The sequence below is a fragment of the Cynoglossus semilaevis genome, chromosome 18 (genome assembly GCF_000523025.1).
Source record: "Cynoglossus semilaevis isolate Cse_v1.0 chromosome 18, Cse_v1.0, whole genome shotgun sequence".
Taxonomy (NCBI): domain Eukaryota; kingdom Metazoa; phylum Chordata; class Actinopteri; order Pleuronectiformes; family Cynoglossidae; genus Cynoglossus; species Cynoglossus semilaevis.
This window is the reverse complement of record NC_024324.1, coordinates 12947189-12974361: the sequence shown is the minus strand read 5'-3', so window position 1 is coordinate 12974361 and position 27173 is coordinate 12947189. Positions and strand designations below refer to the sequence as shown.

Below are 27173 nucleotides of genomic sequence, written 5' to 3'. Positions count from 1 at the left end.
TGGTTCTAAACTGCAGGTACACGGCTCCAGGTGTGGATAACATCTGTGTGTGTTTTTTTGTTTACAGCCAGTGAAAACTGTCACGACTTCCACCCCATGTTCTTCACCCACGATCGCTCCTTCGAGGAGTTCTTCTGCATCTCCATCCAGCTGCTCAACAAGACCTGGAAGGAGATGAGAGCCACCAGTGAAGACTTCAACAAGGTAACCCTGTCACTCCAACACACCTTTTTCTGTTTCTGCTCCTTTGAATCAGTGGTTGATTTTGAAGTGGATTCTTAATGTTAATATGTAGTAATGTATAATGTGTGGCTCAGTTCCCACGCACATCACACCAGTGTGATCTCCTCAGTGTGTGTGGGAGGATAATGAGATGTGTCCAGGATAATATCAGGGGCATCCACATCACAACAGAAGTGAACAGAGAGTTCAGAAAAGACAAACATGAAATCTTCTCTAGGCTCCTTTTACATCCCAGAGCAGTGATTATCAAACGGTGGCCTCCAGGTCATATCTGGACCGCCGGATACTGGAAATGTCTGATCTCACCCACGACTAGATTTCATATATAACCATCAAATAATAATGTGAATTTTCAGACAAAAATGGGATTTTTATTTTATTTTATTTGAATGTTTAGTTGAGTGTCCAGAGAAATATTCTAGCCCTCGACGAATATAGTTGGCGACTCCTGTTTTGGGGCATGTTTCTTGGCACATTGTCTCCCAGCGTGTGGATTTTGAATGGCTGTAGGGTTGAAGGTACTGAACTCACGATTGTGCTTTACTGCAGTTTTTTTTTTTAACACATGCATTGAACATGGTGATCTTGGTGATAAAATCTTGTTCATTAACACATGCATTGAACATGGTGATCTTAGTGATAAAATCTTAAATCTTAAATTACTGCTTAAATACTAGCAACAACTCCAAACAAAGCCGAATCGATGATGCTCCATGTCCCCCGTCAGGTGGAGCACAGAGAGTATGAAATTCAGCAGCAGCTCATCGATAGCAGCTCTACTTGGTCTCAAGGGCTCTCTATCAGCTAAATGGTGCGTGTGCAGTTCTGAGTTTCCAGCCGCAAATACTGCTGAGATACAATTTCCCAGCGATATAACGTTAGAAAACACTCTGGAGACGTTAGCTCCTGAAAAAGTAGTCATTTTTTCCCCTATAATTCACACCCTTTTGTTCCTCCTAAACCTAACCAGCCAAACCTTGTTGATTAAAACAGACAGATAAGGAAATAATACTAAAAAACATCATATTTGAAGGCTTAGTGGAGTCACTACGTAAATGATCGACCAAATATGGGTCCATAAATCCACTGACTGAATCAGAGCGAGCTCTTTTTTCTGCGCCTTCTCATATTTCTGTTACATTAGGAGTCAGAGAACTAAAAGCAAATCAATAATTCAGACTACAGTCCTTCAGAATAGTAAACAAACCCACCGTCAACAACATTACAGTTTTCTTTGTTGCAAATACTGTACAAAATAATCAAGATATTGTGTTTATAATAAGATTATATGATATTAACAACTAGAAATGCACACACACATGTTTGGCTTTGGTTACAGTAACGACACTCTCCTGTGAGACCTCTTGTCAGACAAGTCTTTTTTGAAAGAGAAATATCAACAGTATGATGCTACAATAAATACCTCAAATCTAATGGGTTTCATGTGTTAGCCTTGTCGTCACTTAATGGTTTCCATGCTGTAAAAGAGGAAACCTCCCCTCAGGGCTTTGTTGGAGGATAATGAGCTGTGTCTAGGATAACACAGAGGGCACACGCTTTAAAATAGAAGCATGTGGCCGTGCTGGCTGTCTGATACTGTATATGAGGCTGTGAGCTTTCTGAGGTGAAGAATACTGAAGTGCCCTGTCCAGGCTGCATCAGTGAGAATGCCGTGTTCCCCTCGGAGTGAGTGTATGTGCCGTGCATACACAAAACCCATGGACACACACACTAGATCTACACCACTATTAATGACAAAAGATTCATCGATGTGAGACGTACTCATCCTCTCCAGCCAACACACACACACTTTGGCCCCTATTCAAATTCTGCCTTTTTTTAATGTATAAAAGGTTATAGAGAACGAGGCGACGTGTGTGTGTGTGTGTTCTGTGGATACCCATTATGTAGAGTGTTGGTGTGTGTGCGTTTAATGGAGGCAAGTGTGGTGCTCCCAGGCCATGATGCAGGCAACCATTTTCCCCTGTTTCCTGTTTCCATGGCAACCACCGTCCAATTACGGCTGCCGTGCTGCACTACTCTGGATTTGTAACTGTGTGATGGCTCCTCTCCCCGGCTGCATGTGGGCACCGTTGTGTTTATTTGCGTCAGTCGGTCGGTGGCTGAGTCCCGTGCAGCTGCGCGTCCCTAAAAACATCTGTGCTCCTCCTCCTCCCTCTCCCTCTTTGCCCTGTTTTACCCCACAGGAGAAAAACAAAAGCCTCAGAAAAACAACTGAAGCCAACGTAGCTGCGCTCCCCTCCTCCTCCCCCTGCTCCTCCTCCTTCTTCTTCTCCTGTTCTATCATCTTTCCTTCCCTCCCCCTACATATAAATCTCTCTCTCTCTCTCTCTCTCTCTCTCTCTTTCTCTCTTTCTCTCTCTCTCTGACTCTCTTTCTTTCTCCCACACACAACTACACACCTACCATGTGATCTACTTGCTGCACCACCATTGGTGTCTCTAATCGTGGCGTGTGTCCAATCAGGGCTTAAGCCCTGAGATCAACATAAGCGGAGCAGAGCAGCCTGGCTGATGCTTAGAGTCACAACCGGGGGAGAAGTGCAGGTGGAGAGACATATAATTGTCTCATCAGAGACAGTTGTGTTTCCATAAGATTGTAGTTACTTCATGAGGAGCAGTTGTTGAAATAGATTATTGGGAGTAGTAAGGAGCGGCAACAGGATCCGACAGAGAAGCCAAAGGAAGGAGGTGAAGAACAGGATGAGTCTCTCCAGAAGTTAACTGTCCACGCTCAACCGACTGTCCTCCCAAGGAGCCATCTGCTCCCTCCTTTCATCCATCCTTCCTTCCCTCCGTCCTTCCAGCCATTCTTGCCTCCCGTTGAGCGCTAAAAACTCCTCCTCTGGCACAGGCAGTTGGACTCATCAGTCTCTGTGGAGAGAATTGTACCACGCTGGAAACATGGAGAGGATGAGTAAGTACTAGGAATGGAGACGAGGAAGAGGATGAGGGTAGTAGTGAGGATGGATGGATGGATGGATGGATGGATAGATGGATGGATGGATGGATGGATGGATGGATGGATGGATGAATGGATGGATGGTCGGTCAAGGCATGGCAATAGTAATATAGGAAAAGGGGTGTGTTTGTGTTTTTGCCTGGCTGTGGAGGAGAGAGGGAGGAAAAATTGGGAAAGTAAAGAGAGGCAGAAATAGATAGAAGAAGAAAAACAAGAAGAGGAGAGGAGAGAAGAGAAGAAGGGGCAGATAGGCTGGGGGAGACTCTGTGTTAGACCTGGACCCAGATCAGTCTTCTGTATTAACACATGCACAGACTCAGACGAACAAACATACTTAAAACGTCTGCTTATCTACACACACACACACACCCACACACACACACTCCATCCGTCCTTCTCCATCACCCTCACTGTCTCCTTCTGTGTATTCTGGTGTACAATATGTGTGTGTTGTGGGGGGTTGGGCTTTGTTATTGTGAATGGGATTACTCCACATCAACAACAGCCTGGGTTTGTCAGCGGAGGAGCTCCGCTGCTCCTCTCTGGGCTCCACAGCCGTGGATTAGCTTCAACCTGTGTTTTAGCCAGAGAGGTTTGACCCAGGATTAGAGTGGGGTCAGCCGCTGACTGTGACACGCTGTCACTCTGTGGTTTCATTTGTTTTGGACACCAGGCTGTCCGCCCACGGTCATTCACAGAGTGTGTATTTGAAGCGGACTTTTTCTGGGAGGAAAAAAAAACGTTAGTGCTGATTCTTTCAGTGATATTTGTTTTTTTTATTTGACCGAGTGATTTTCAGCTTGGATGAAAATGATTGAAATCATTTGTTGTTAAATATATCTCACATTTCTAGCTGGATTTGCTAGTATTTTGATCAGTAATTTATTAGCTATCAAAGAAGATAAACACTGGATATAAACAGTTGTTGCCGAGTTAGAATAAAGGTTTTGTGTATCTCCTAATACACATGATGTTCGGCCCATACTGTGGGCTGTGTGGTAGGTTCTATAAGCAGGTTCTATGTGGCTCAGTGGAGCAAAAAAAAAAACATTACAGTGTTTTCTTTTAAAGGTCAGATTATAATGTTATATCTTCTCCTGTGTATGGGTATGGGTTTTTTTGATAAACTGATGTGGTTGAGGTGGAGTGGTTGTGGAGCAACATATATATATATAGATAGATATATAGATATATAGATATATAGTTCATCTCAGGAATTCGTTGTGGAGAGAAAAAGCTGAGGGAAACAAGATCTCTTGGTAAAGTTGATACGGTCTGTGTTTTTTAGTTTAGAATTATTGAATGAACTCCGGGCTACTGTGTTAGTTCACAGTCATTTCTACAGTTTAGTCAAATATTTATCTCAAAATACATTTTTTAAAACAAAAATGATATTCCATATATGTAGTAGAATAATATGTGAATCTCCATAGCCTTTTTCCATTATAGTATTCCAAAATAATAATAATAATAATCAACTATGCAAAGCAAATGTGAACATAATTTGATCCAATAATTTTTGGGACTCTGGGACTGACACCTGGTTTTGCTGAGACCGTGTTGAATCAACCACAACACCCTGCAGGAGGGCAGTAGTGTAACTGGAGTTTTTCTCAGTCCAGTTTCAGGCTCTGTGAGTAAATATATTGTGTAATGCATACCTTGCTCTACGAGAAGGTTGACGGCAAAAACCTGCAGAGTGTGAGACTTTATTAGGACCAGAGTGTGTGTAAATACATACCCTGTACCACAGAAGTTTATTTGTGGTGTCGGCAAAAGGCTTTTGTTTATCCTTAGAATACCGACAAAGGTTGTATAAAACCACCAATAATCAGGGAACGGTGGAGCTGCTGGACGATCACTCCTCCTGAGGTAGTCAAACAAAAATAAGGAAAACACCATTTTTGTGTTGTGGTCGATGCTCAAACAAAGGTTGTTTTTTTAAGGAGTTAATCCTTTATGGGATTATTCTCAGGACAGTCCTGGTAAACCTCAGCTAACAGAAGTCTGTCAACCCTTGAATCAGTCTGGTGAATTCGTATTTTTTATATATATTTACAGTTAAAGAACATTTTGCTGCAGCGTTTGGTCTTGATTTGACTTGTATCCCAGGCTGCTCTCCCAGAATCAATCAAAGAACTTGATGCAAATCAATGCAAATGTTTCCGAGGCCGATCTTCAGGTTAACACGCGCGCATGCATGATTAATGGAACGGCTGCTGGTGAGACCAGTCAGAAATGATGTGACAATAATAAAGGCAGGTGCCAAAGGGTTTTTTGGGCGGACGCCATGTTTGGATTCCAGGAAGTGGTCGCGGACAGTTGGTGAAAGTGCCACACACACCGCCACATGCCAACAACCCAGACCTCTGCTGTCATGCTTTGCATGCAAGGCTCCATCCATGACTCCTGTCGCCGGCTGCACCTCCTCCCCCACTCATTGGCTCCCCTTCAATAATACCTGCTGTTTTCTTATTCTGCGCTGCTTTTATTTATCCTCTCCTCTAAGGGTTTTTTTCCACCTTTTCTTCTTCCAGTATTTTCTTTTTTCTCCCTCTCTCTGTTTCTCTCCCTCTCTTTCACTCTCTCCCATCTCCTCATTCTTGTCTCTCGACCCCCTTCCACCTCTATTGTTGAATTCAGACAGGCTATTTATATCGTTCTGCCTGGCTGCTTCACCCTCCCACTCCCATAACACTCTTTGCTTTATGTTTGTCTGTAAAGCCGTCGTTGTGGTTTTTATTTCCACACACCTGTATCAGTACATGTGTCTTCATGCTGAAATTTGTCTGTTGGTGTGGAAACATGGCCTTACAAATTGCAGTATTGTATTTTTAAAAAATATATATTTTTCTCTATTGTGCTTTGAAATTTAAGCGTTGACACCTGGTGTCTTAGCCTTTTTTTTTTCTTTTCCAGAAGTGCACTTGTTTCTGTGTGTGCCCACGGGGGCTTTTTGATGGCCTTTTCATTGGCCCACAGCGACAATGCTGATGCCAAAGCTGAGCTTACTAATCTGAGGTCATCATCCATTAAACCATCAGTGTTGCATAAGCAGGGAGCGAGAGCTAACGTTTTAGGTTTTTTTTTCTTTTTCTTTCCACGGATGAAGGAAATTGATCCTTCCCTTTGGAAATCAAACATCAAGGGGAAGCACGGGCGAAGTTATCCATCTTTTATATGTTTGTTTAATAAAACAATGTGATCTTCATCACACATTTTACTTAAAGCTCTTTCAGAAACTGAATTAAAAAAAAAAAACTTGGGGTCAACCATCTAAGCCAAAAAAGGTGGACGAGATTAAAGTGCAGACAGGATGAGGAGCAGGAGGAGACGGGTGTCAGGAGTGATGTGTTACAGAAGGATGGCAGCAGAGGTGAGGTTTACAAGATGGTAGTGAAACATCTATGATGTATGGGCCTAAGACGGAGGCTCTGTCTGAGAGACAGGAGGTGGCAGGAATGAAGATGCTGCTGGGATTTTGACTGGGATGGACAGAATCAGGAATTCGATGGACTGATATGAAAATGAAGTTAGAGGAGCAACGTTTAAATGTTCTGTACATCTTCTGAGGAGAGGAAGTTCTTGTATTGATTTAATGGATGTTCTTGATGGAGCTGAAGGACGACAGAAATAGAAGTCCAAAATAGGATTATTAGTTGTATGAATAGGGAGCGGTGCTGAAGTAAGGTTGGAGAAGAAGCAAATGATCTTTCCTTTCCTTGACAACATCAATGGTCTTCACGTAGATTTTTAGCTTGAGACTTGAGCTTGAACGCATCCTCAGGTATTGCTGCTGTGTGATCTTTTATTACGGTATGATACATCACATCATGTGTAGTGACCTGATTCGTACTCGCGCTCGACTCTGAGTTTATGCGGCGAATGATGCAGTGGAGGAAATGAGACTAACGCAGCTGTTAATTAGTTTTAAAACATGAGACAAATGTGCAAAGGCTCGGAAAAAACACGGCATTTAAACAGAACTGCTCTCTACGCCGCACTGACAAATCCAAACATGTGTCTCTTCCTTTATTTAGTTTTTACCTCTGAGTCTCTTCGACATGAAAATATATTTTATGACGACGGCAGTCCGTTTATTTTTTGTGTTCTTAACAGTTTTGCTTTTTTAAATTAACCAGAATTTTATGGTTAAGAATTTCACCTTTGTGCCGTTGGGTTTTTGGGTTTTTGCCAAGGCATTAAACCCCATGGTGGTCTTCAAACCCCGAGCAGTGATGTCATGCAAAGGGAACGTTTAATTAATATAGGTATATAGATATACATATTCCCTGCAAAGCCTTCTGGGAAGTGGCAGAGCATCCACTTTGTTTATTCATAAATACGTTTAAATTAACATGAACCAGTCAGTGATGCATCTTCCTAATGAGAGTTGTTCATGTAATGAAATACCTGTTTGGATTCCCTTGAATGGGTGTTCAATCACAACCAATCTCTACCCCCTCTCACCCCCCACCCCACAGCCCCCCAACTGATTAGCATTCAGGGCTGCAAATTAACGTCCTCCCCGCAGACGAAGAAGAAAAAATTAGGATGAATAGAAGATATGTCCTGATACATTAGAGAAGTTTGTAGATCTTTTATTCAGTGTGTATTGATGCCTGTTTGAGCTGAATAATCCAGAGTTACTTCAACTTTTTTTGCACCACCAACCAGTTTCAAAAAGGACATATTTTCATGGACGTAAATTCAAGGTTTGAGAGGAAAAGCATCATAATAAAATGAAAAACAAATGTATAATTTGCTTGAATTATAAAAAAAAATTATATTTGAAAGACCAATATGTGGTTTAAAAAATATTTGAATGGACCTTTCCTAAATTGTAGGACAGTATGTGGTTTTTCTTGTGGCGCAAAAATGCTGTTTACTAGAACCTTCTGAGTGTTTGTTGAGAAAGTTTTCAGCTGTAGTTTTGCGACACGTCCACAGCTTGTAGCTCTGCTCTGTTCTGTATTATTATTGTATAATACACTGATACAGGGGTTTCCTAAACTGATGCTGTTCAACGCCGATACAGACATTTTAATAGATAATAGACATGTTTTTATACTCGCTCTCAGAGCCGTAGTTGTCAGGAGAACCCCGTTGAAAAGCTGAATCTACAAATGTAATCTGGGGTTTCTGGCTGTGGTGCTGAATTCATCACTCTTCGTTTTTCCTATGCTGATATTGTGGCAGCCTTTTGTTGGGCATTAATATTAATATATCATTCAGGCAGGCTTACTGTAACAGTGTTTGGGACTGAACCTGTGAGATGAGGAATGTTGTGGTGGAGCTGCCAAATAACATTTGCAACACTTTCAACAATTTGTTTTTCACAGGGGTGAGATGTTCAGTCAGGTTTTTCATTGGGGAATTTGACAACGTACCTCTACCTGAGGCTGAACTTTCTTTCTCTGAAGATTAAGACATACTGAAGGGGCGTACAACGCCACTAAAAACATGATCAGAAATTAATTCTAGAAGGAAGAAAATTGGGGCCCCCAGAAATTTGTGATGTCAAAATGGGGTCACAAACCAAAAAAGGGTTGTGAACAAATGATTCTGGACTATAAGTTTCTCCTGAGTACAAGTCACAACAACCAAAAAATGTATAATAAAGAAGAAAAAAACATATATTTGTCGCTCCAGAGTATAAGTCGCACCAGTGCCCTCTAGCGGCTCTCAGTGTGAAAATAACGAACACGTAAACTTTATATATTTTAAGTCACACACCCAGCCAAAGGATGAAAAGAAAATTGTAACTTATAGTCCGGAAAATACAGTACGTAGGGAATATTTCTGTTGCGCTTTTCACATTTATACAGAGAAAACCATCAAACTATCTGATAATTTCAAGTAATATTTCACTTTGTTGTGTCCAAACAAAGCAGGGCGGTGATGTTTGCGGCGTCTAAAACCCGTCAGACGTTTGTGTGTCTTATTGTGCCTGGTTCTCACACACGGTCCCTGTGACTGATGGAGAGCCAAGACCACAACAGTTGGCATTGTTGGCACAGATTAGCGTCACTTCTGTTTTATAAGGAGAGCAGAAGGAAATGATACTTGTGTGTCGACATGAAGACGAGTCATCTTCACATTATGTGGGCTTGATCCGATCTGGTGTTTGCCGTTGTCCCGGTTAATTAGAACTGAGATGTGTATTTTGGGCGAGTGCATTCATCATTTATGACTTGTTCCAGCTTAGTCTGCAGCCGCGCACTTTGATAAGAGACGATTTTCCCTCCTTCCTGGCATTGTTTTATTTTTAATTACATCATTGTCAACTCTGAAGAACAAAATATTCATTAAATGTGGGACTCAGAGGCAAACGGGGAAGAAGTAATTACCATATCAATAACGAGGGGAAAGAATTCTCCTTTTTCTCCTGAAAAAAAGACCCAATCTGGCAGCACTTGTGTTTTTTCTTTTCACTTCGATGGCCTACGAGGCAGAAACTGACTTTAGAGACAACCAGATTATCACCAAATAGGATTGACTTTTTGATTGTTTTCCATGAAGTAACAGAAAAGTCATTACTGCCTCACTATTCGCTCACCAAAGACCCTCTCCTGTGTGAGGTTTTCACAGCCGCTGTTTGAATGGCAGAAACACACTTGACTGACAGCTGCTAAATGATGTCATTAGCATTAGCTCTTAGGGAAATGGAGCAGCGGCGACAGTCGATTGGTCACCAAGAGGGGGAATGATGATTTATCATGGCTGACACGTGGTCAGTGACCGAAGCCCAGGCAGCTCCAGCAGAACCAGACTCTGGATCTGCTCTGTTTGAGCAGGAACTAAAAGGAGGCAGGATTGTTATGTGTACTGGATGGTTCATGGACCCGTGTTTAAGTGCTTTGGCCGACGGTCGCTCTGCTTCCTAAATTTGCTGTGAAGGAGCTGCTAGGAAGAGTAATGGCCGTTGTCTGGAACCGATTACTGAGAGTGAAAGAGAACGTAAAAAATGAGAGGTGGAAATAAAGGTGGACAAAAGAGAAGCGATCAATTTGGGATCAACAAGGATGTGACAAAGAGCACGAGGCGAACGACCCAAGACTTCAGTCCTCTGAAGACGCTCCTACATAATGGGTGGGAAACTTTGTTCAAACACTGACATCATGTGACCTCTGCCACGGTGCTCAGAAACAGTCGGCCGGTGGAAAAAAAAAAGACGCAGATTTAAATATCCATATTCATATTGACCTTACGCCGTACAACTCTGCGTCCTGTTGTGAAAAGGACCATGTGTTTCTTTTAAATGTGATGAATATTCACAGTGTTAATTAGCCTGAGTGCAGCCACATGGGCCAACAGAGTTGTTTTGCTGCCAGAGACATGACTGCAAACGAGGCATATTAATGAAGGCTCCCGAGGGACAGCTCCACGGATCTCTGGAGATCAGGATGAGTTTGAGGAGTGAGCTGCAGGTGGACAGTCAGTCTGTAGTCTCCTCTGCAGACTGACTGTCCACCTGAGTAGGCTGAAGGTAGCTGTGGATTATTGGGCAGAGAGGGTCCGAGGTTTGACCACTACCTTTGTGGTCTGTATGCCGATGTGTCCCTGGGTGTGGCATTTAGTCCAGAGTGCTCTTTGTTTTGTTTTTTTTGTTATAGAAAAGCCACAAAAATGAATGTTCCATATGAGACTGTGAGTAAATGCTAGCCCGAGCTACGTATTGTCTTCTTTTATTCTTTCTTTTTATTTTAAATAACCTTCAGTGGAGTACTGCTCATTCAAGACAGACAAAAATAAGGAGACAAATAGGAATATTATTAATCTAGCGCCCAGTTATCAGGATTATTTATAGTATGCTGTTGTTTGTTTACATGAATGAGTAGCAGCCCACGATCTCGTGATGGTAAAGCGTGACTTCCAACAGCGGTCTGGTCGTTTCTCATCTCACTCGGGGCTTCCATACTAAGAAGCTGCGACACGTGTTGCAGTTCATTTCTGATTCTTGGTGCTTTTAGCAACAAGCCTTTGTTTGCACCAGTGAATTTCACCATCTAACGTCAGCAACATTGTGCACGGCTAATTGCACTTCATTTTCGCCTTTTTCCTCTCCTGTGTTACAGTCCCTTTCTGAAAATCATTGAATGGCTAATTTGGCACTGGGCTTGTGGTGATGAAGTAGGTTTTTTAAGAAAACCTGAATAATTGCATGACTGTTTTAAGTGCTTTTAAAATTCTTCTGAGTAAATTTTATTTATTTTTTTGTCTGTTAAGGAGACTTTAAGATGAAGAAAGATAAGTCGTGAACCCCCTGCTCTTCCAGTGAACCAGTGGACTCAGATTCCACACTGGTGACTCCAGCAGTGAAGTGAACATAGTTTTCAAGAGCTCAAAAAACGTGTTTTTACTACTAATGTAATGCTTTGTTCTAGTTATACTGTCATAGATTCTGATGACATAAGTAATACTTCATAATACATGCAGTAATACACTCTCCATCCCCTTTGACATGAGAAAGAGATGGGTGAGAAAGAAAGGGTGAGACACCTGTGCTCACCTGTCTCTGCACTATTAGCCAGAATATTAGCATTTTTGCTACATTACCTGATGAACTCTCAGCCCTCTTCGTGTCTGTCTTTTTTAATTTGAGAAAAACAATGTATTTTTCTTCAGACAGCAACTGTATTAATATACAGACGATCATTTCTCCCCCCACCTCCCCCCGACTTCTCTGCGTCTCCTCTCCGTGTATTAATAATCTTCTGAAGGACCGCTGTTTATTTTAACCGTGCTAATGGAGCTAACGACGTACATGCTGAGACTTTGTCACAGAAATATCAATGCATTGTTTTGTTTTCGCCTCCCCCCCATCTCAAACACAGACACCCTCATCAGTCCACTTCTGTCACTAATGTGGTGTCTCTGACTTAATGCCGCTCAGATTGAGACGTCGTTAAAAAGGCATTTCGTGCTCCGTAGTTGGTTCCACCGGGCGTTCTGAATAAATCTGACTAAATTTGTGAAACACCGCTGCAGCACTGCCTAACTGCAGAGTGGGAGTTTTTTGCAAGCAGTCCATTTCCCAGTTATTAGTTGACATATTATCTCTACGAGAATTTTTTAAAATTTTGTCTTCAATCTTCAAATTCTTCAAATTCAAATCTTATTTTGATTAAAATACATACTTTATATTCACTTTTCTTCTGTACTTGGAAAAATCTAATATAAAAATATAATCAAGATGAATTAATTTATCTATTTTTTCATAATAACCATAAAGTTGTTTGAGGATGTTCTGGTGCTGGTCCAAGCTTCGTGCCGGTCACAACTGAATTTTAACTGCTAAAATATTTCATGTGTTTAATATCCTCTGCCTCTGGCCTAACGTGTCCACTGAGGATCTAAAGGTTAGTGACTTGAAGAGTCATTTCCTCTCAATAGGCACAAACGGTTTCACACAGGAACACATTTGGAATTTTGTGATGATGAAGGAGCCAAAATCACAGGCACGGACCAGCGGTTTCCAACGTAAATATAAGACAGTAAATATTAACATAAACCACACTCTTCATTTTCCTGCTTTATCCTGATGTTTCAGTATGAAGTCATTTTGCTGAGATTGAATAAACCTCTGTGCATCATTGAGCATTTGTTCAACAAGGGAAACGGAGAGAAGTGGAAACACAACAGGGCAAAATCACAGAGAACAGGGGAGGGAGGGACGGGCCGCTGTACATCTTCACCTTAGTACCAAAGTGATCCAGTGAATCAGCATTTGAAAGCCCAGAGGCAGCTGCTAACAGGGCTGAGCCATCATTAGGGCTGCGTGATACATCTGCCACCAGCACTTCTGCAGTAGCTGCTGCACCATTTGTAGAAACGAAAGATAGAAAGAAAGAAAGAAAGAGCCAGGGTGGAGTTCCTACACGAGGAGAAGCAGCTCATAAACTATTGACAGGAAGTTGAGACTATGTTTGGGTTTGTTGCTGTTAAAATGTTTTCACAAAACTATCATTAACCCTTTATAAACACTGCCCTAAGTTGTGCAAGTCTGGTCTGTTCAGCACTACTTTAAGACTGCACCCCAAACCAGTCAGAACCAGTTTGGTATTAGAACTTTAATTAAAATGAAGACAAACCAGCACTCAATATATACTTTTAATATATGAAAAATGTATAGATTTAGAGGTCAGAAGAGGTCTTTTCCTGCTGGCCATTAGTGGTACTACACTAATTCTTTTTCCATTTCACCTGCAAAACAGAGCCGTATTTGTTTGTCTAGGTAGTGCGGAGGTAATTGCTGTTTGCTCCTGTTATTGCCTCCCGCTCAGTGTTCATATCATTAAATTTTAATGATGCTAATTGATTTCTATCGCATCAGTCTTGCCGGCGTATGCACTTGTCAGCCGAGCGTTTGCCTGCTTGTCCAAGTGAGGAGAGAATGTGTGTAGACTTTAATTATCCGCTGACAGTAATGCATATGCAGCAACCTAATTGATCTGGATCCTCGTGATGTGCTTTATGTGTGTTTCCATGAAGCACTCTTTCATTGTACTGTTAACTCGGTTGATCACAAAGACCCCTCCAGTGGGTTTGATGACTCGGAACATCACTCACGCTGTGCTGCTACAGCCAGACTAATGCTATTAGCTGCCTCGGTATTATAAGAAAAGCTCTGTCATGCATTTCACTGGGGGCGCACAGTTGAGAAGCCATAGATGAAATTCTCTACATTGCTCTTCTCCTTTTAAGGGGCTTCAGTTGGGGAGAGAAAATACATCATTAATCCTGTCTGGAGCAGACACTTTTGTGCTTTCCTTGGTCCACAAATAGGACGGATGCTTTTGAGGTGTCTGTTTCTCTGGCTGAAAACAAAGACAGAGTGTCTCCTCCTCATGTGTTTCTGGCGGACGTGATGATTTTCCTCAACGTGTCCTCCTCTCTCTTGTCCTCTGCAGGTAATGCAGGTGGTGAGGGAGCAGATCATGCGTGCACTGACTCTCAAGCCTAATTCTCTGGACCAGTTCAAGAGTCGCCTGCAGAATCTGAGCTACACAGAAATCCTGAAGATACGCCAGTCCGAAAGAATGAACCAAGAAGATTTCCAGTCCCGACCAATCCTGTGAGTCAACCAATGAGGAGTACGATGAATGGGTGGTCATTAATGAGTGTTGTTTCTGGAGGGGTGACAGGTTTAGAACTGAATATCAGGAAATGTAGTATATTTTCATCCAGGGTTTTCTATTTATGATCATTTTCCTTTTGCCAAATTCCAGCTCCTGCCAAACTCTGGCTGCACTTGTGCGTTCTTTTCAGTGATGGAAAATTTGCATGAGAATCGACGTCCTGGCTGAATACTCCATTAACAACCCTTGAGCTTATTAAGCAGAGAGAGAGCTGCTCCGTAATTGATCATTCACCGGCTGATCACAGACGCAGGATCCGTAATGGAGAACATTGTTTTCCTGAATTAAACGGAGTAACAAGCAGCATTGAAAAATTGTTTCACACAAAGAGCGCGTCTGTGTGGTTAAAAATCAATGCTGAGTCAAGGGCTTATCAAATCAATACAGGGAGGGGGGGTGAACTTTTGTCGTCAATTATTAGCATCAGTGGAAGGAGAAGAAAAGGGAAAATGTTGTGTGATGCTACTCAACCTAAAGAAACTTTTCAGAGTATTAGGCCCACTAGTTTTTATTTCTCTGCTCTAGACATTTTCAAAAGGATGAAACCAGACTGCAGACAGGCCGGGTCATACCTTTAGAAAAGTGTTCAGATATTCACAAATATGCAGATGTAAAGTTCTTATCGCCGTGGTTGCTGCAGCCTCAGAACCACACACCTTCAGTGTTTGTAGTTTAGAAAAACAAATACGCGTTTGAGTGATGGAATCCGACAGTGCAAAGAAAAATAAAGCAGTTTATCACATGTTAGAAATGACGCTCAGAGCACCACGGACTGATGAGTCTCTCTGCAGCACAACGAGGAGACCAGAGCATGGAATTTTCCTCTAATCAATACTGTGCCGTCATGACTTGTAAACATAATGAGCACAGCGTGTCGGGCCGCAGATTTAAAGGAGCTCCGTGTTACCTGCTAGAATTGCTGCCAATTTTCTGCTGCCAATTACGGTTGGCAGTGGATCCAGAGATCAGAGGGAAGTGAAGAGGAGCCATTACGGCCGCAGAGCCGCAGAGCTTTGTCTCTGTGAATAGTCTGGGCTGAAAACAAAGCCGTGTCGTGTCGACGGCTGACGGGATTTAGGCTTTTGTTGGTTTGGAGTTACATTAACATTAACAGTTGTTAAATCCAGGCCTTGATTACAAAACATCCTGGAAAAATCACCTATATTGTGTATACTATAAATCACTCAATATGTTTAAGTTTTTCCATTTGTGCCTTGCAGCAAAGTGGTTGTACATTTGCTGAAAAGAGCAAGTCTTAAATGAAGTTAGAGTTACTTCCTGAGAGTAAAGACACAGCAGGACCATAATTCTGTGTGTCGGGACTAGCCACAGGGACCAGGCGGTGAAGACGAGTCCAGCCTGTGATCAGCTTCACTCCTCACTGTTTCTTAAAGAAACCTCAGATCAATATAACGATAAGAGCCAGTGATCAGGTAAACACACAGGATAAGAGCAAACAGGTGGGAATAATTCAGAAGAGTAGGAAGACAAAGGTGCAGAAAGGAAAGAAAAATGTCTCATCTTTTGGAAATTTACTGTGATTTTTAAATCTTCAAACCACAACAAAACCTGCAAATGTATGCACGAGACGGAGAGAGAAGAGGGAAACAAAACCAGAACTGACTGAATGTTGTGGTAAGATGAGAAGCTGCAGCTCTCCTGTGGATACCATTTATAATTCATGCCAACTCGTGTAGTGCGCCCTGCATTCTTATGAAACAGTGGCTCACATGCATTTATGTGTATGAATAAATGAGTGATTTAATCAGGAACTGGAGCGAAAACAGCGACACAGATGATCAGCCCACTGGGGACGTGCACAGCATATTTCATATTTCTCTGTGTTTTCTGGAGAGCCCGTCTCCTGCTGACACTTTGTATCAGATTAACATGGTCTGCTCCCAGAGAAATGGGCCGAATGTGATAAAACTCTGGGTGTCACGGCTTTACACCGCCGTGCCACAAGGGAGCGGTATGATCTACAAAATTTGGATCATGTTCTTTAATCAGTCATGTCCAAAATGTAATATTGTATTAATTTTGTGACAAACTTTCAGCTGCTTTTAATCAAGGAGTAAGTTTGGGAGTAAATATTTTATATTAATTTTTGCCCAGTTTGATATTTCTCATTAATAGATTTGTCTTTAAGCAAATTTTATATATTTTTTGACAAATGAATCAAATTGTAGTTAATTATCAATTGTTACTTTTTTCTTAAAAAAATAGTATTTCTTCATTTTCATGTTTGTAATTTCTTTAACAGTTTCTTAAATAGTAATTAGTAGTTTGAACCATATTTTATTTTTTAATGTAATATTTTATAATATGCCTTTTTTTATACAAGCATTATTTTTATATCATATCTGGTTTCTAAAATCTGATGACCTTACTGATAAAATAAAATAATTCCTCTCAAATTAAATACATTTCTAAAGAGGCAGACAATAATTCAGTTTACAGACAAATTGACTGAGTTATTGTCAAAGCTACATGTAGCCCCTGGCTCTTAAAGTTTTGACCACCCACTGACCTTAATTATAAACTCTATATTTTTTTTTCTTATGTGCAGGGAGCTTAGAGAGAAGATCCAGCCAGAGATCATGGAGCTGATCAAACAGCAGCGGCTCAACAGGCTGTGTGAGGGAACCTGTTTCAGGAAAATCAGCAGTCGGCGGAGACAAGGTGGGAGAAGTAGACGAACAAAGTCACAGAAATACCAACACTTACAGACAGTGTTTATATCAGAGAATTTCTGGCGGATGTTTTCTCATTAGTGAAATCCAGTTCTATCAGCTAAAGGGAAAGAAAAAACCTGAATCTTTTCAACAAGTTTCCATTCAGGTTTCGTGACAAATTGGATGTTTACACTCAAACTTTTTGAGGGTTAAAAAACCTGATCAAATAGAATGAAACTCCTGAAAAAGATCTAAAGAAATTACAAACTTTTTACTTATTCCTGAAGTGAATAAGAATAACATGACTTTGATAATTATATAAAAAAAAAAAACCATAAGCATTAAAATTCACACCTCACCCCACCTCACCCCGGAGAGGAGACATAAAGTCTCCTCTCCGTCTCTCTCTCATCTCATCGTCTTCAGAGTCCCTCAGTCACGTCACAGCTCCTCAGGACATACGTTTATCTCAGGGGATTTTTCCGACTCCAGTGCTGCTGTCCTTATGGTACATTTCTCAAACAGCTTTTCTGGCTCTCTCCCTTTTGAGGTACAGATAAAAGGGAGAAGTTATTCCAACACATAAATAATAAGTCATGATACCCTCTCTCTCCCTCTCTCTCTCCCTCTCCCTCTCCTCTTTATCACAGCCCGTGCACTCACAGACATAAGACATGCAAAGCCATTAATGCGCTGCACTTCCAGAGATTAAACTCCAGTGGGAGCTAATGAAAGAATGACAGAGGATGTGATTAAAATCACAAAGCTGTGGCTCCTGACGCTTCACCACTCCCATCATTTCTGCCCTGGCAGACGTCACCATCGGCTTCCTCTTTTTTTCTTCCTTGTAAAGCTCAGGAACTTCACCTGGTATGAAGAGTGCGTTCAGCTCATTCAGCCGATCATGTTTCACATTCACCGCCAGCGGTGAGAGAGGGAGGAAGAGCAGCAGTGGCATCACTTAGCCTGAGTAATAAAGTGCATTTCAGTTTAAGGATTGACCCATCCTGTTATTTCCACCGTTCGCCATTGGTTTCAGTATATTAAAAAAAGAAAGTAGTGTCGTCATTGGCTCTCCCAGAGGAACTCCCCTTCTTAATAATACTTATTAAATCCAACAGAAATGTGTATAGTTTGTGTTTTAGTTTAACGTTCAACTGCCCTGAGATAAGGACCCACACACAGTAAATGAATCAAACCAAATTCAATTCAATTTGGAAAAATTGGAAAAGTCTGTGTGCCTTCTACCGTCTCTGTCTCTGAGGACACTCCAGTCCACTAGGCCACATCTTCCTGACTTCTTTACATCCTTACTCCCTGAAGCCTTCACTTAGTTTTTCAATTTTCAACTCTCGTGCTTGTGTGAACACAGTCCCATGTCTGAACTGGAGCCGCTGCTCTCGCTCTTCTCTCCAATCTCACAGATCCATCCTGCCCTTTTCTCCCATCGCCGTCTGATTCTCAGAGTTCATCTGAGAAGTGTGAAAAATCCACACGGTTAAAATAAAATCAAAATGTGGGCGTTGCTTACGTAAGATATTAAAAATGATTTCTTATTTTTGTCCTCATCTTCACAAGTAATTTAATTTGATATGCGGGAATTCTGTGGTTGGTCCATATCCAGTGTAACTCCTCTCGTCCTCCTTGGTGCGGAGAGAGAAGTGTTCATCCAATATTAATCAGCGTAACTTCCTGCTCCATCTTCTCAGACAGGCTTTTCCTCTTTCCTTTAAAGTGCCAGTCCAGACGTTACTTCTCTCTGAAAGCTCCTCATCTAATGGTGCTGTTAATGTGCAGGAGAAAGAGTACCAGCACTACATGTACCAAACCTTTCATAAGTCAGTTCCAGCAGCTCCAGACAACAGAGAAATCAGAGCAGAGAGAGTTTTAAACTGAAAACTTCATTAATGAACAAGAGATGTTTGAAAACTCTCTTTTTAAAGTTAGTTTCAAACTAAGAGAGTTATTTATAACGGAACAGTAATAGACTGGGTCTGATAAAATGATGGTCCTCCATCCCCGGCATCCTCCCAGCCCCTGCACCCTACCTTTGAGGTGACAGATGATTTTGACATTGAATATTCACCAGTTTAGACGTCATAAACATAAAAAAGGAAAAAAAACTTTTTAACTTTTGTTTTTAACTCTTCAGTCACAAGAAAGGGTTTGTCTGTTTAAGATGGAACAGGAAGCACGTTGGTTAATGAAATTAACAGTATGGTAGTGGTCCGCAGGAACAACCAAAGGTTAATATTATAAACCCATGAGAAATTAAATTTGAAATAAAAGACACATCAATTAGTATTTGTTTCTTATTATGTGTCTTTATCTGTTTTAACAGGCCAACAACAAAAAAACAAAATGTATGTGCCATACCATACCACATACACTGCTAATGCTACAGTTTCTGTCAGTACATAGGGCCTGTATACTGGTGGGCCAACTCTAGCACACATTTGATATGATCTCAGCGGCCGAATATAATCACACTGGGGGCCAGATTTGGTCCCCGGGCCTGAGTTTGACACATGGGAAGGATAAAATCTGAAAAAGAAGAATCATCTTCCAGGCAAAATAATATATATATATAATATATATTTGTGTGCCTTCCTGACACATCTGTAACACACAGCTCTGTCTGTTTCCTATGGACTGGTGCCACCTGCCAACAGACAGCCTTCTTAGACGCTCTGTTTACAGCAGTGAAAACATAAACACACACACACACACACCTTTGCAGTCCCTGCCAGCTCTAAATATTGCCCACCTTAGCAGTGACGCCACCGTAAGAATTTAAATTAAATAATTCTTTGTTGATCGTCATTAGTTATGCTAACAAGAACTGATCCACAAGGTCTCACGTCCAGACGTCGTGTTCTGTCGTCTCCGTGCTCAGCCGTAGAAACCTGAAGCTGTTCTCTCTTCATTCAGGTGTTTCTGTGATATTTTTGAATCATTGTAATAATGATAAAAGCCATCTGCCATGTTTGGGTTTTTGTTTTTTTTAGCCTCATTAAAACTCTCCCTTCTCTGATACACGTGACTTCCACGACCATCTGTGGCTTTTCCTCACGGCTGTTTTCCCTTTTTCTTCCCTTTTGTCACAGAATTCTTTTGGCCTGATTATTTTCATCAACTGTTGATGAATCATCCCATCCCATATGATGCCCCTGAGCGGGGAGTTATTTCAGAGCTCTTCCAAACTTGTGGCATCTTCTCCTCCTTAATTCTCTTCTCTCTCCTAATCTGGTCTTGCAGATAAATTCTGGTACTGCCGTCTGTCTCCCAACCATAAAGTCCTGCACTATGGAGATTTGGAGGAGAGTCCTCAGGGCGAGGTGCCTCACGACTCTTTACAGGACAAATGTGAGTACATGCTAATAAAAGCAACATGGCTTTTGTATGTATGTGTGTGTGTGTGTGCGTGTTTTAATCACTTTCATATGCCAGCAACCCGCCAGGATTGACACAGCTGTGACAGAGTTGTTGTTGCCGTTGTTGTGATCCAGCATCTGTCCTCTCCTCTAGTGCCGGTGGCTGATATCAAAGCTGTTATCACCGGCAAGGACTGTCCTCACATGAAGGAGAAAGGAGCCCTGAAGCAAAATAAGGTTCGTGCATGTGTGCGACTACTGCGCCGTGTGGGGGTGTGTGTGTGTGTGTGTGTGTATCCGGGCAGGAGAATGTGTTTCTTGTGGCGTGAAAGTTGCATAACATGATGTCGTTTACATAAATTCACTCTAGGATATCACACAACACACACTTGTGTCTCAGACACAGCCGTCGCCGACGCTGTGCAGAAATAAATCGGAGAATAATCTTCTGTGAAGAGGCAGTGGACACGCTGACAGATTATCATTGGCCTGGTTAAATTTGTCAGAGACACGCCCTCTGTGCCCTCTGCGGTTCCTCGGACAGGAGGAAAGAGCCGTCTCGTCTGCATCTGTGGACACATCCGTCTTCCCACTCCTCCTTCCATGGGACCCAGATTTATTGGATTTTGGACCAAATAGCCATGAAGACAAAGGAGCGCGGCTCCCTTCTACTTTGTCTCTTTTATTACGTTGTCGATAAGTGCGGGCCGTGAAGAATGACCTGAGGGGGGGTCCGGGGTGCTCGGGGTGGGTCTGTCCCAGCTGTGTGAATGAGAACAACAGCAGCATTCATTACTCACACTGTTACAAGGCTGCACAAAGTCACCTCTGCAGGCGACAGGAGTAGAGGACACATGGAGCGATGTGTGGACACACAGTAAAGGCTGAGGTCAGAGAGTGAGGAGGACGAGCTGTGGCCCTGAAGTCACACACTGACAAAAACTTTGTTAACGCGATTAGCAGTCTCTTTTGCAAAATAATGAGAATTTCCAAGGTCAGAGGTCACAGGTGTGGCTACAGTATGAAGATCAGGATGAAAGGAGGTGTTTTAACATCAGGGAAAAGGATACATAGATACATAGATACATATTGAACGAAGACGTTTTCCAAGTGTAGATTTGAGTATTTATTTTTAGTTTTCCAGGAAGAGAAGCAGTCTTTTTGAAAATGGAGTTGGTAATAGATTTTGAAATGATCTCCTACTCAGTGCCCTGTGTACACAGAGCCGTCTTTGCCTCATTCCAGACGAGTCAAGAAATGCATGTCATTTACCAAACTGCCTCCCTCGACCTGGAGCAGCAGTCTGCCTGCCATTTATACTGCACTTTACAGCTCATTACTGTAGCAGAGCTGCCTTCGAGGTGTGCTTTTTTTTTTATATAAAAAAAGACATGATCACCTAAATGTCTGCCACTCATACAATGAGTCTGGATGTTGTTCTGTCGGTTGGTGCAGAATTTAGTAGAAAATGAAACTTGGAGGACAGAAGAAAATCAAACATGGCGTCCTTTTACAGCCATTGAGTGTGTTGAGTCTTTATAACCAGCACTTTGAATTGTCCAGTTTGTTTATACTTCATCCTATAATGCTGTAGTATTATTTCATCCTGCAGTGGCATTAACTACAGTATGATGGTGGTAAAAGTTACATTAAACTACATCTACATCTTTTTCTCCAAAACTGTATGTATTTTAAATAGATTGAAGCACAGGTTTTATGAACTTTCAAATAATTGTTGAGAAGTAGCATCTCCACTTTTTTTTTTCCATCTCATCTGCATTTTATCAGCTCTGCCTCATTAATTGTGCAGAGGCCCAGATTGTATAATTGTTTTCTGCCTTAATAAATCAGACTGTCATTTCACGCCAGTTGCATAATCGCATATTCATAAATTATTTTTATATATACAAATGTAGTTTTATCATTCTTTTTCTGTCCTGCATTCAATTGTAATCTCACAGTCGCATGGGTTTTAGACAGTAAATTCTTCCTTTATACCAGGTTTTGTCAACGTTTTAACCTCAACAGATTTAGCTGTTAAGCTACAAAGATATTTTGGGTCTGCTCAGCCAAAAGAGTGGCGACCACCCTGTAGTTATCCTGTGGACCTTTAAAGGCTTGCATACCTCCCCTTCGACTTCCTCTCTACACTGTCAGGTTCTGAAAACTAATATTGTTAAAGTCTTTTTGAGTGTCCAATCCACTCCACTCACCTTTTTTGTCTCCTCCTCTCTTCATCACTCCTCTCCTTCTTATCCATCCTCTCTTCAGGAGGTGTTGGAGCTGGCCTTCTCTGTCCTCTATGAGTCAGACGAATATTTAAACTTTATTGCACCAGACAAACGTGAGGTAAGATGAACCAACGTCACTGAACGAGTTGTTTTCTTTAAAACATAAATGTCAAAATGTGTGATGATCTTTACTTAATGTACGTGAATTCCTTTTAGGACAAGCTGAATTAATATTTGTTTATGAAAAGCTTATATTCAGATCAAGTTAAACAAATTCAACTGAAGACTGAAAACACCTTATTGTACTTTTAGTAAAAACAAAAATGTTTCATAGTAACTATCTCTGGGTTGTTTCAAAAATGGGAATTCTAAATGGGTTCAGGAAGCTGTAGAAACATGATAAACCAAGATGGCAGCTGTGCTGCTAAAATATTTATTTACCTTGCCTGGAAATGTATGTCTCTCACCAAAATGTTCTTTCTGTGTCCTGACCTTCAGCAACATCATCAACTTGAACATATTACTTTTTTTTTTTCTCCGCCTCTGACTTTAATCATCGCCCTTGGCCTTTTGCATCCAGCAGCTTTTCTGGCCAACAATATAAATAAGTTTGTAATTAGAACAAGGGAGAAGATGAAGGTGTCCCTGTCCCTGTTACATCTGAGTCACCACCAGTCCCCTCCCCTGGTGTTCTGTGTCTCTGGTTTGACCTCACGTCCCCACAGCAGGTGGCGCCTCCATGTTGTCAGCTGCTTCCTCTGACTCCATTTACGTCACACTTCTAATTATAGTCGGTGGAATTTTACAAGATGTGTGTTAATGATTCTGCTTTTTTCTCACTGCCGGTTGAATTTTAGATCTCACTTTGTCCATGTGTCCGCAGTACTGCGTGTGGACAGACGGTCTCAACGCCCTCCTGGGGAAGGAGATGACCAGCGACTACACCAAATCTGACATGGACACCCTGCTCTCCATGGAAATGAAGCTCCGCCTCTTGGATCTAGAAAATATCCAGATCCCTGAGGCCCCGCCCCCAATTCCCAAAGAACCTAGTAACTATGACTTTGTTTACGACTGTAACTAGACAAAACAATCGTACCAGAACCAAACCAGATCCGTCCAGAACCTACTGTACCTACCGGACCAATCCTGTTTCTTTTTAAACTGGAACAAACACGAATGAACCCACGTGATGTTTGAAAAGAAATGTGATTGACAGAAGTAGGATTTATTTTACTCTTTCTTCTAAATAGACCTCTGTGATGGAGAAAGTAGTGCATAAACAATTGCACAGGAGGGACTATGACTCTTCTGGTTGCTATTAAGATGAGAAACCAGGAAGTTATTATTTTGCATTCCCCCCTTCTTTCCTTCCTTCCTTCCTTCCTTCCTTCCTTCCTTCCTTCCCTCTTTCCTTCCTTCCCTCCTTCCCTCCTTCCTTCCTTCCTTCCCTCCTTCCTTCCCTCCTTCCTCCCTTCCTTCCTTCCTTCCTTCCTTCCCTCCTTCCTTCCGTCTTTCCTTCTTTCCTTCCTTCCTTCCTTCCTTCCTTCCTTCCTCGCTCCCCCCTCTGTACTGATGTTTCTCCCCCTCAGCTGCGGTGCCAGCTGTCATTTCTGTTGAATACAAAAAGCTTAGAAATTCCATTTGACACGGCTTACTTCTTGTTTATCCTTTATATTCGTCTTATTATTTTTCCTCAGGGCTTTTGTGGGTAGGGATGGTTGGTTTTGTGGGTCAGGAGCAGAGAGCAACAGGAGAGGATCTGTGTTCTCTTGTCAACTTCCCAGCAGTATTTTTCTGTCACATGTTCTCTCATGGTATTTGTGGCAGCTAATCGTTTTCCAAGAGTCTTCTTGTTATTGAAGGAAATATTTCCAGATGATTTCTCTTATGAAGTAACCCTTATATTCTCGCTGCCCCATTACTTTATTATACTGAAGACTGTTAGAATAAGTCCATCCTCAAAACCCAGACACTGTCCTACAGTGAGAGGCTTAATTTTTTTAGTCTAATGTTTATGGTCCCACGACTGCTTGTTGTATACTGTACACACCCACACAGTGGCTTTTCCTAAATCAGCCATAAAAGCACTCCTGTCGTGAATCACACACTCTTCTCTCCCTCTTTCCAGTCTCTCTCCTTGTAATGACTGCTGTACACGACATTCCTAAGCAATATTTCAGTTGTTTCTGTTGATCATTTATAAAATGACATAATCTAGTGACTTTGAAATTGTGAAACTGCCAAGACGATGCTGTAACACAGAAGATGTTAGTATTTGGTTGAAGGGAAGCTTCAAGCTGAACGTCTGTGTATTTTTTTATTTAAAAGAGGTTTTTATTTCTACTATGATTTATATATTTTCCCCATTTTCCTATTTAATATCTGCAAGACGTTTTTTTTTCATAGCCCCTCAAAACTGCTGTTTACAATAAAGATATAAGAAGCATAAGCACTTTTTATATTTGCTGTCTTTTGCCACATACCACATGTATAAGTTGGGATCATTCATTGCAGCCAGTCTAACGAAGAATAAAAAACACACTCTGCACATACTGGACAATATGTCCGTTAGAAGTGAATGTTGCCATATGGTTAGAAATAACCAAATATTTCAAATGATTTTGTATTTAAATTATTTATTTTGGTAGATTTTCACCAATGGGATTTTCTGTTACAGTCTTCAAAGCACGCTCTTTCTATCAAAGAAAAAGTTCTAAGAGACTAAACTAAAAAAAAAAAAAAAAGTGAATGTCAGCGGTATGCGCTGATATTGGAACGTTCGTACAACGGAAGAAGGAATACGTTGTACGGTCATTATTTCCGATTGCGCATCCGGCTCATGAGACACGAGTGTTAGCCGTTTGGGCGTCCAGAGGGCGTTAAATCAAAGAACTGGGCACGGTGGCTACATTTGATTGATTGAAATGGTGGGTTTTTTTAAAACAATTATCGCTTGTATTTTGTTAGAAATGGTAGTCGTTCGGATGAGACCGTTAGTGTAATTTACTCTAGCATATGTGTCTCGGCAGCTAACGTTAGCGTTTGATACAAGTTGAAATGATTCTTAGTTTCAGTAGTTAAGTAATTTTTCGTCATAAGTTGATATCACTAATAATTAGTGATATGAAGGCCCTAACATTTTCTGAGTAGCGTCAGAAAATATAACCAACGTGAAGGTGAACACAAACAATAAACAAGTGCAGATTGTTGCAGTATGCTAGATTGGCATAGTGCAACGATGTTTTGACATTAAAGGTAATGTTATCATGCATCAGCACAGTGTTGTAATAAAAACATAATACTTGTAATATTGTGATTGTCTTTCGGTTATTGTACCAAGTAAATGTGTAATCCTGACACAGTTGACCCCAGCGTACACTCATCAATTGCTGCCATGATACATGCAATGTTCCCTAACTGGCTCTTCTCAGGGGACACCAAAAATGTATTGACAGGATCAGCTGACAGCAGCTGTCAACTGTGGGACTGCGAGATCAGTGTTTGAAAAGAAAATGCATGCATTTAGAATGATAGATAAAACTTTCTGTGAATCCCTTGGGAGTTCCAGCTGCAGTACAGCACTAAAACAACAATAAAAATGCACAAAAAGGTTAAATACAAACAGGAGTAGCAGCACACTGTTGATAAATAATAGAAATCTTAACAGTAGATGTTAGATTAGTCTGTTAGTATAAGTAGATTAGTCGGTAATTGTTGCTGTGTGTGGTGTTTGCAATCTGTTATATTTTTGTTATTCTAAATTAAATTGGTATGATGTGTATGTATAGTACAGTATACCACATATACCTATATGTGTATGTAAGCAGAACTAGTATAATTGTAGGGATATGTGAAGAAGTATATAAAATAAATATATAACATATGAAATATTTGCACAGTGTATATAGTTGAGTAGTGAAATAATATAATTAAATAAACTGTTAGCTTTATAGGTGGTTCCAGCAGAGATATCAGTGTATGAGTGTTTAAATGTATTTTGGATAATTTCCTGTCAAGTGTTTTATATTTCGGTGTTTAATTTTTGCCTTATTTAATGTCCACCGTCAGCAAACGGGGTTCGATTTTATTGGCACCATCATCATGTGTTCCACAGACAAGCAGATGGGCTGTCAGTGTTTCATGAACTTGTTCGACCTGTGGGATCCACAACAGATCGGTAGGTAATCATCACGCACAAGATAAGCAAAATAATACCATAAAAGAAACGAGACTGCACATGGTACACGGCTTCCTGAATGCAGCTAAAGAAATAGTTTGCACACAGTATAATAGAAATGAAATACTGAATAACAGTAGCTTTTGGAGAGCTTGTGATAATGAGGAATTTTTTTTTGTAAATATTCCAGAGAACTCCTGAAGAAAGCTGAGGAGCACATCAACACCATCCAGACATCTGTAGACCTCACCATGTTGATCAGTGCCTCAAAGGACAACAAGGCCAAGGTGAGAACTCTTATGTAAAAGGTTGATGTGATAACGGCAGCATGTTTTAGGACCTAATCT

The 27173-nt window shown here is 41.2% G+C and overlaps 1 protein-coding gene and 1 long non-coding RNA gene across 6 annotated transcripts in view; one reads left to right on the top strand and one right to left on the bottom strand.

The window, feature by feature from the left end:
- Positions 1 to 25957, top strand: part of elmo1 (engulfment and cell motility 1 (ced-12 homolog, C. elegans)) — a 51347-nt gene extending 25390 nt beyond the window's left edge. The window contains exons 15-21 of one of the 2 annotated variants that reach the window (XM_008331980.3): positions 68 to 204; positions 14139 to 14302; positions 16936 to 17048; positions 20300 to 20407; positions 20570 to 20652; positions 22687 to 22764; positions 23530 to 25957. In XM_008331980.3, the coding sequence (XP_008330202.1) occupies positions 68 to 204; positions 14139 to 14302; positions 16936 to 17048; positions 20300 to 20407; positions 20570 to 20652; positions 22687 to 22764; positions 23530 to 23730 (884 nt within the window). In that variant the 3' untranslated portion in view covers positions 23731 to 25957. Of the gene's footprint in view, positions 1 to 67; positions 205 to 2701; positions 3181 to 14138; positions 14303 to 16935; positions 17049 to 20299; positions 20408 to 20569; positions 20653 to 22686; positions 22765 to 23529 lie in introns of those variants that run through there. The other variant, XM_008331982.3, reaches the window with a different exon arrangement.
- Positions 25958 to 27148: 1191 nt separating this feature from the next.
- LOC103394590 (uncharacterized) overlaps positions 27149 to 27173 on the bottom strand; it is a 315109-nt gene continuing 315084 nt past the window's right edge. For all 4 annotated transcript variants that reach the window (XR_523156.3, XR_003052726.1, XR_003052727.1 and 1 more), the window contains one exon: positions 27149 to 27166. This is a non-coding gene — a long non-coding RNA (uncharacterized LOC103394590). The remainder of the gene's footprint in view (positions 27167 to 27173) is intronic.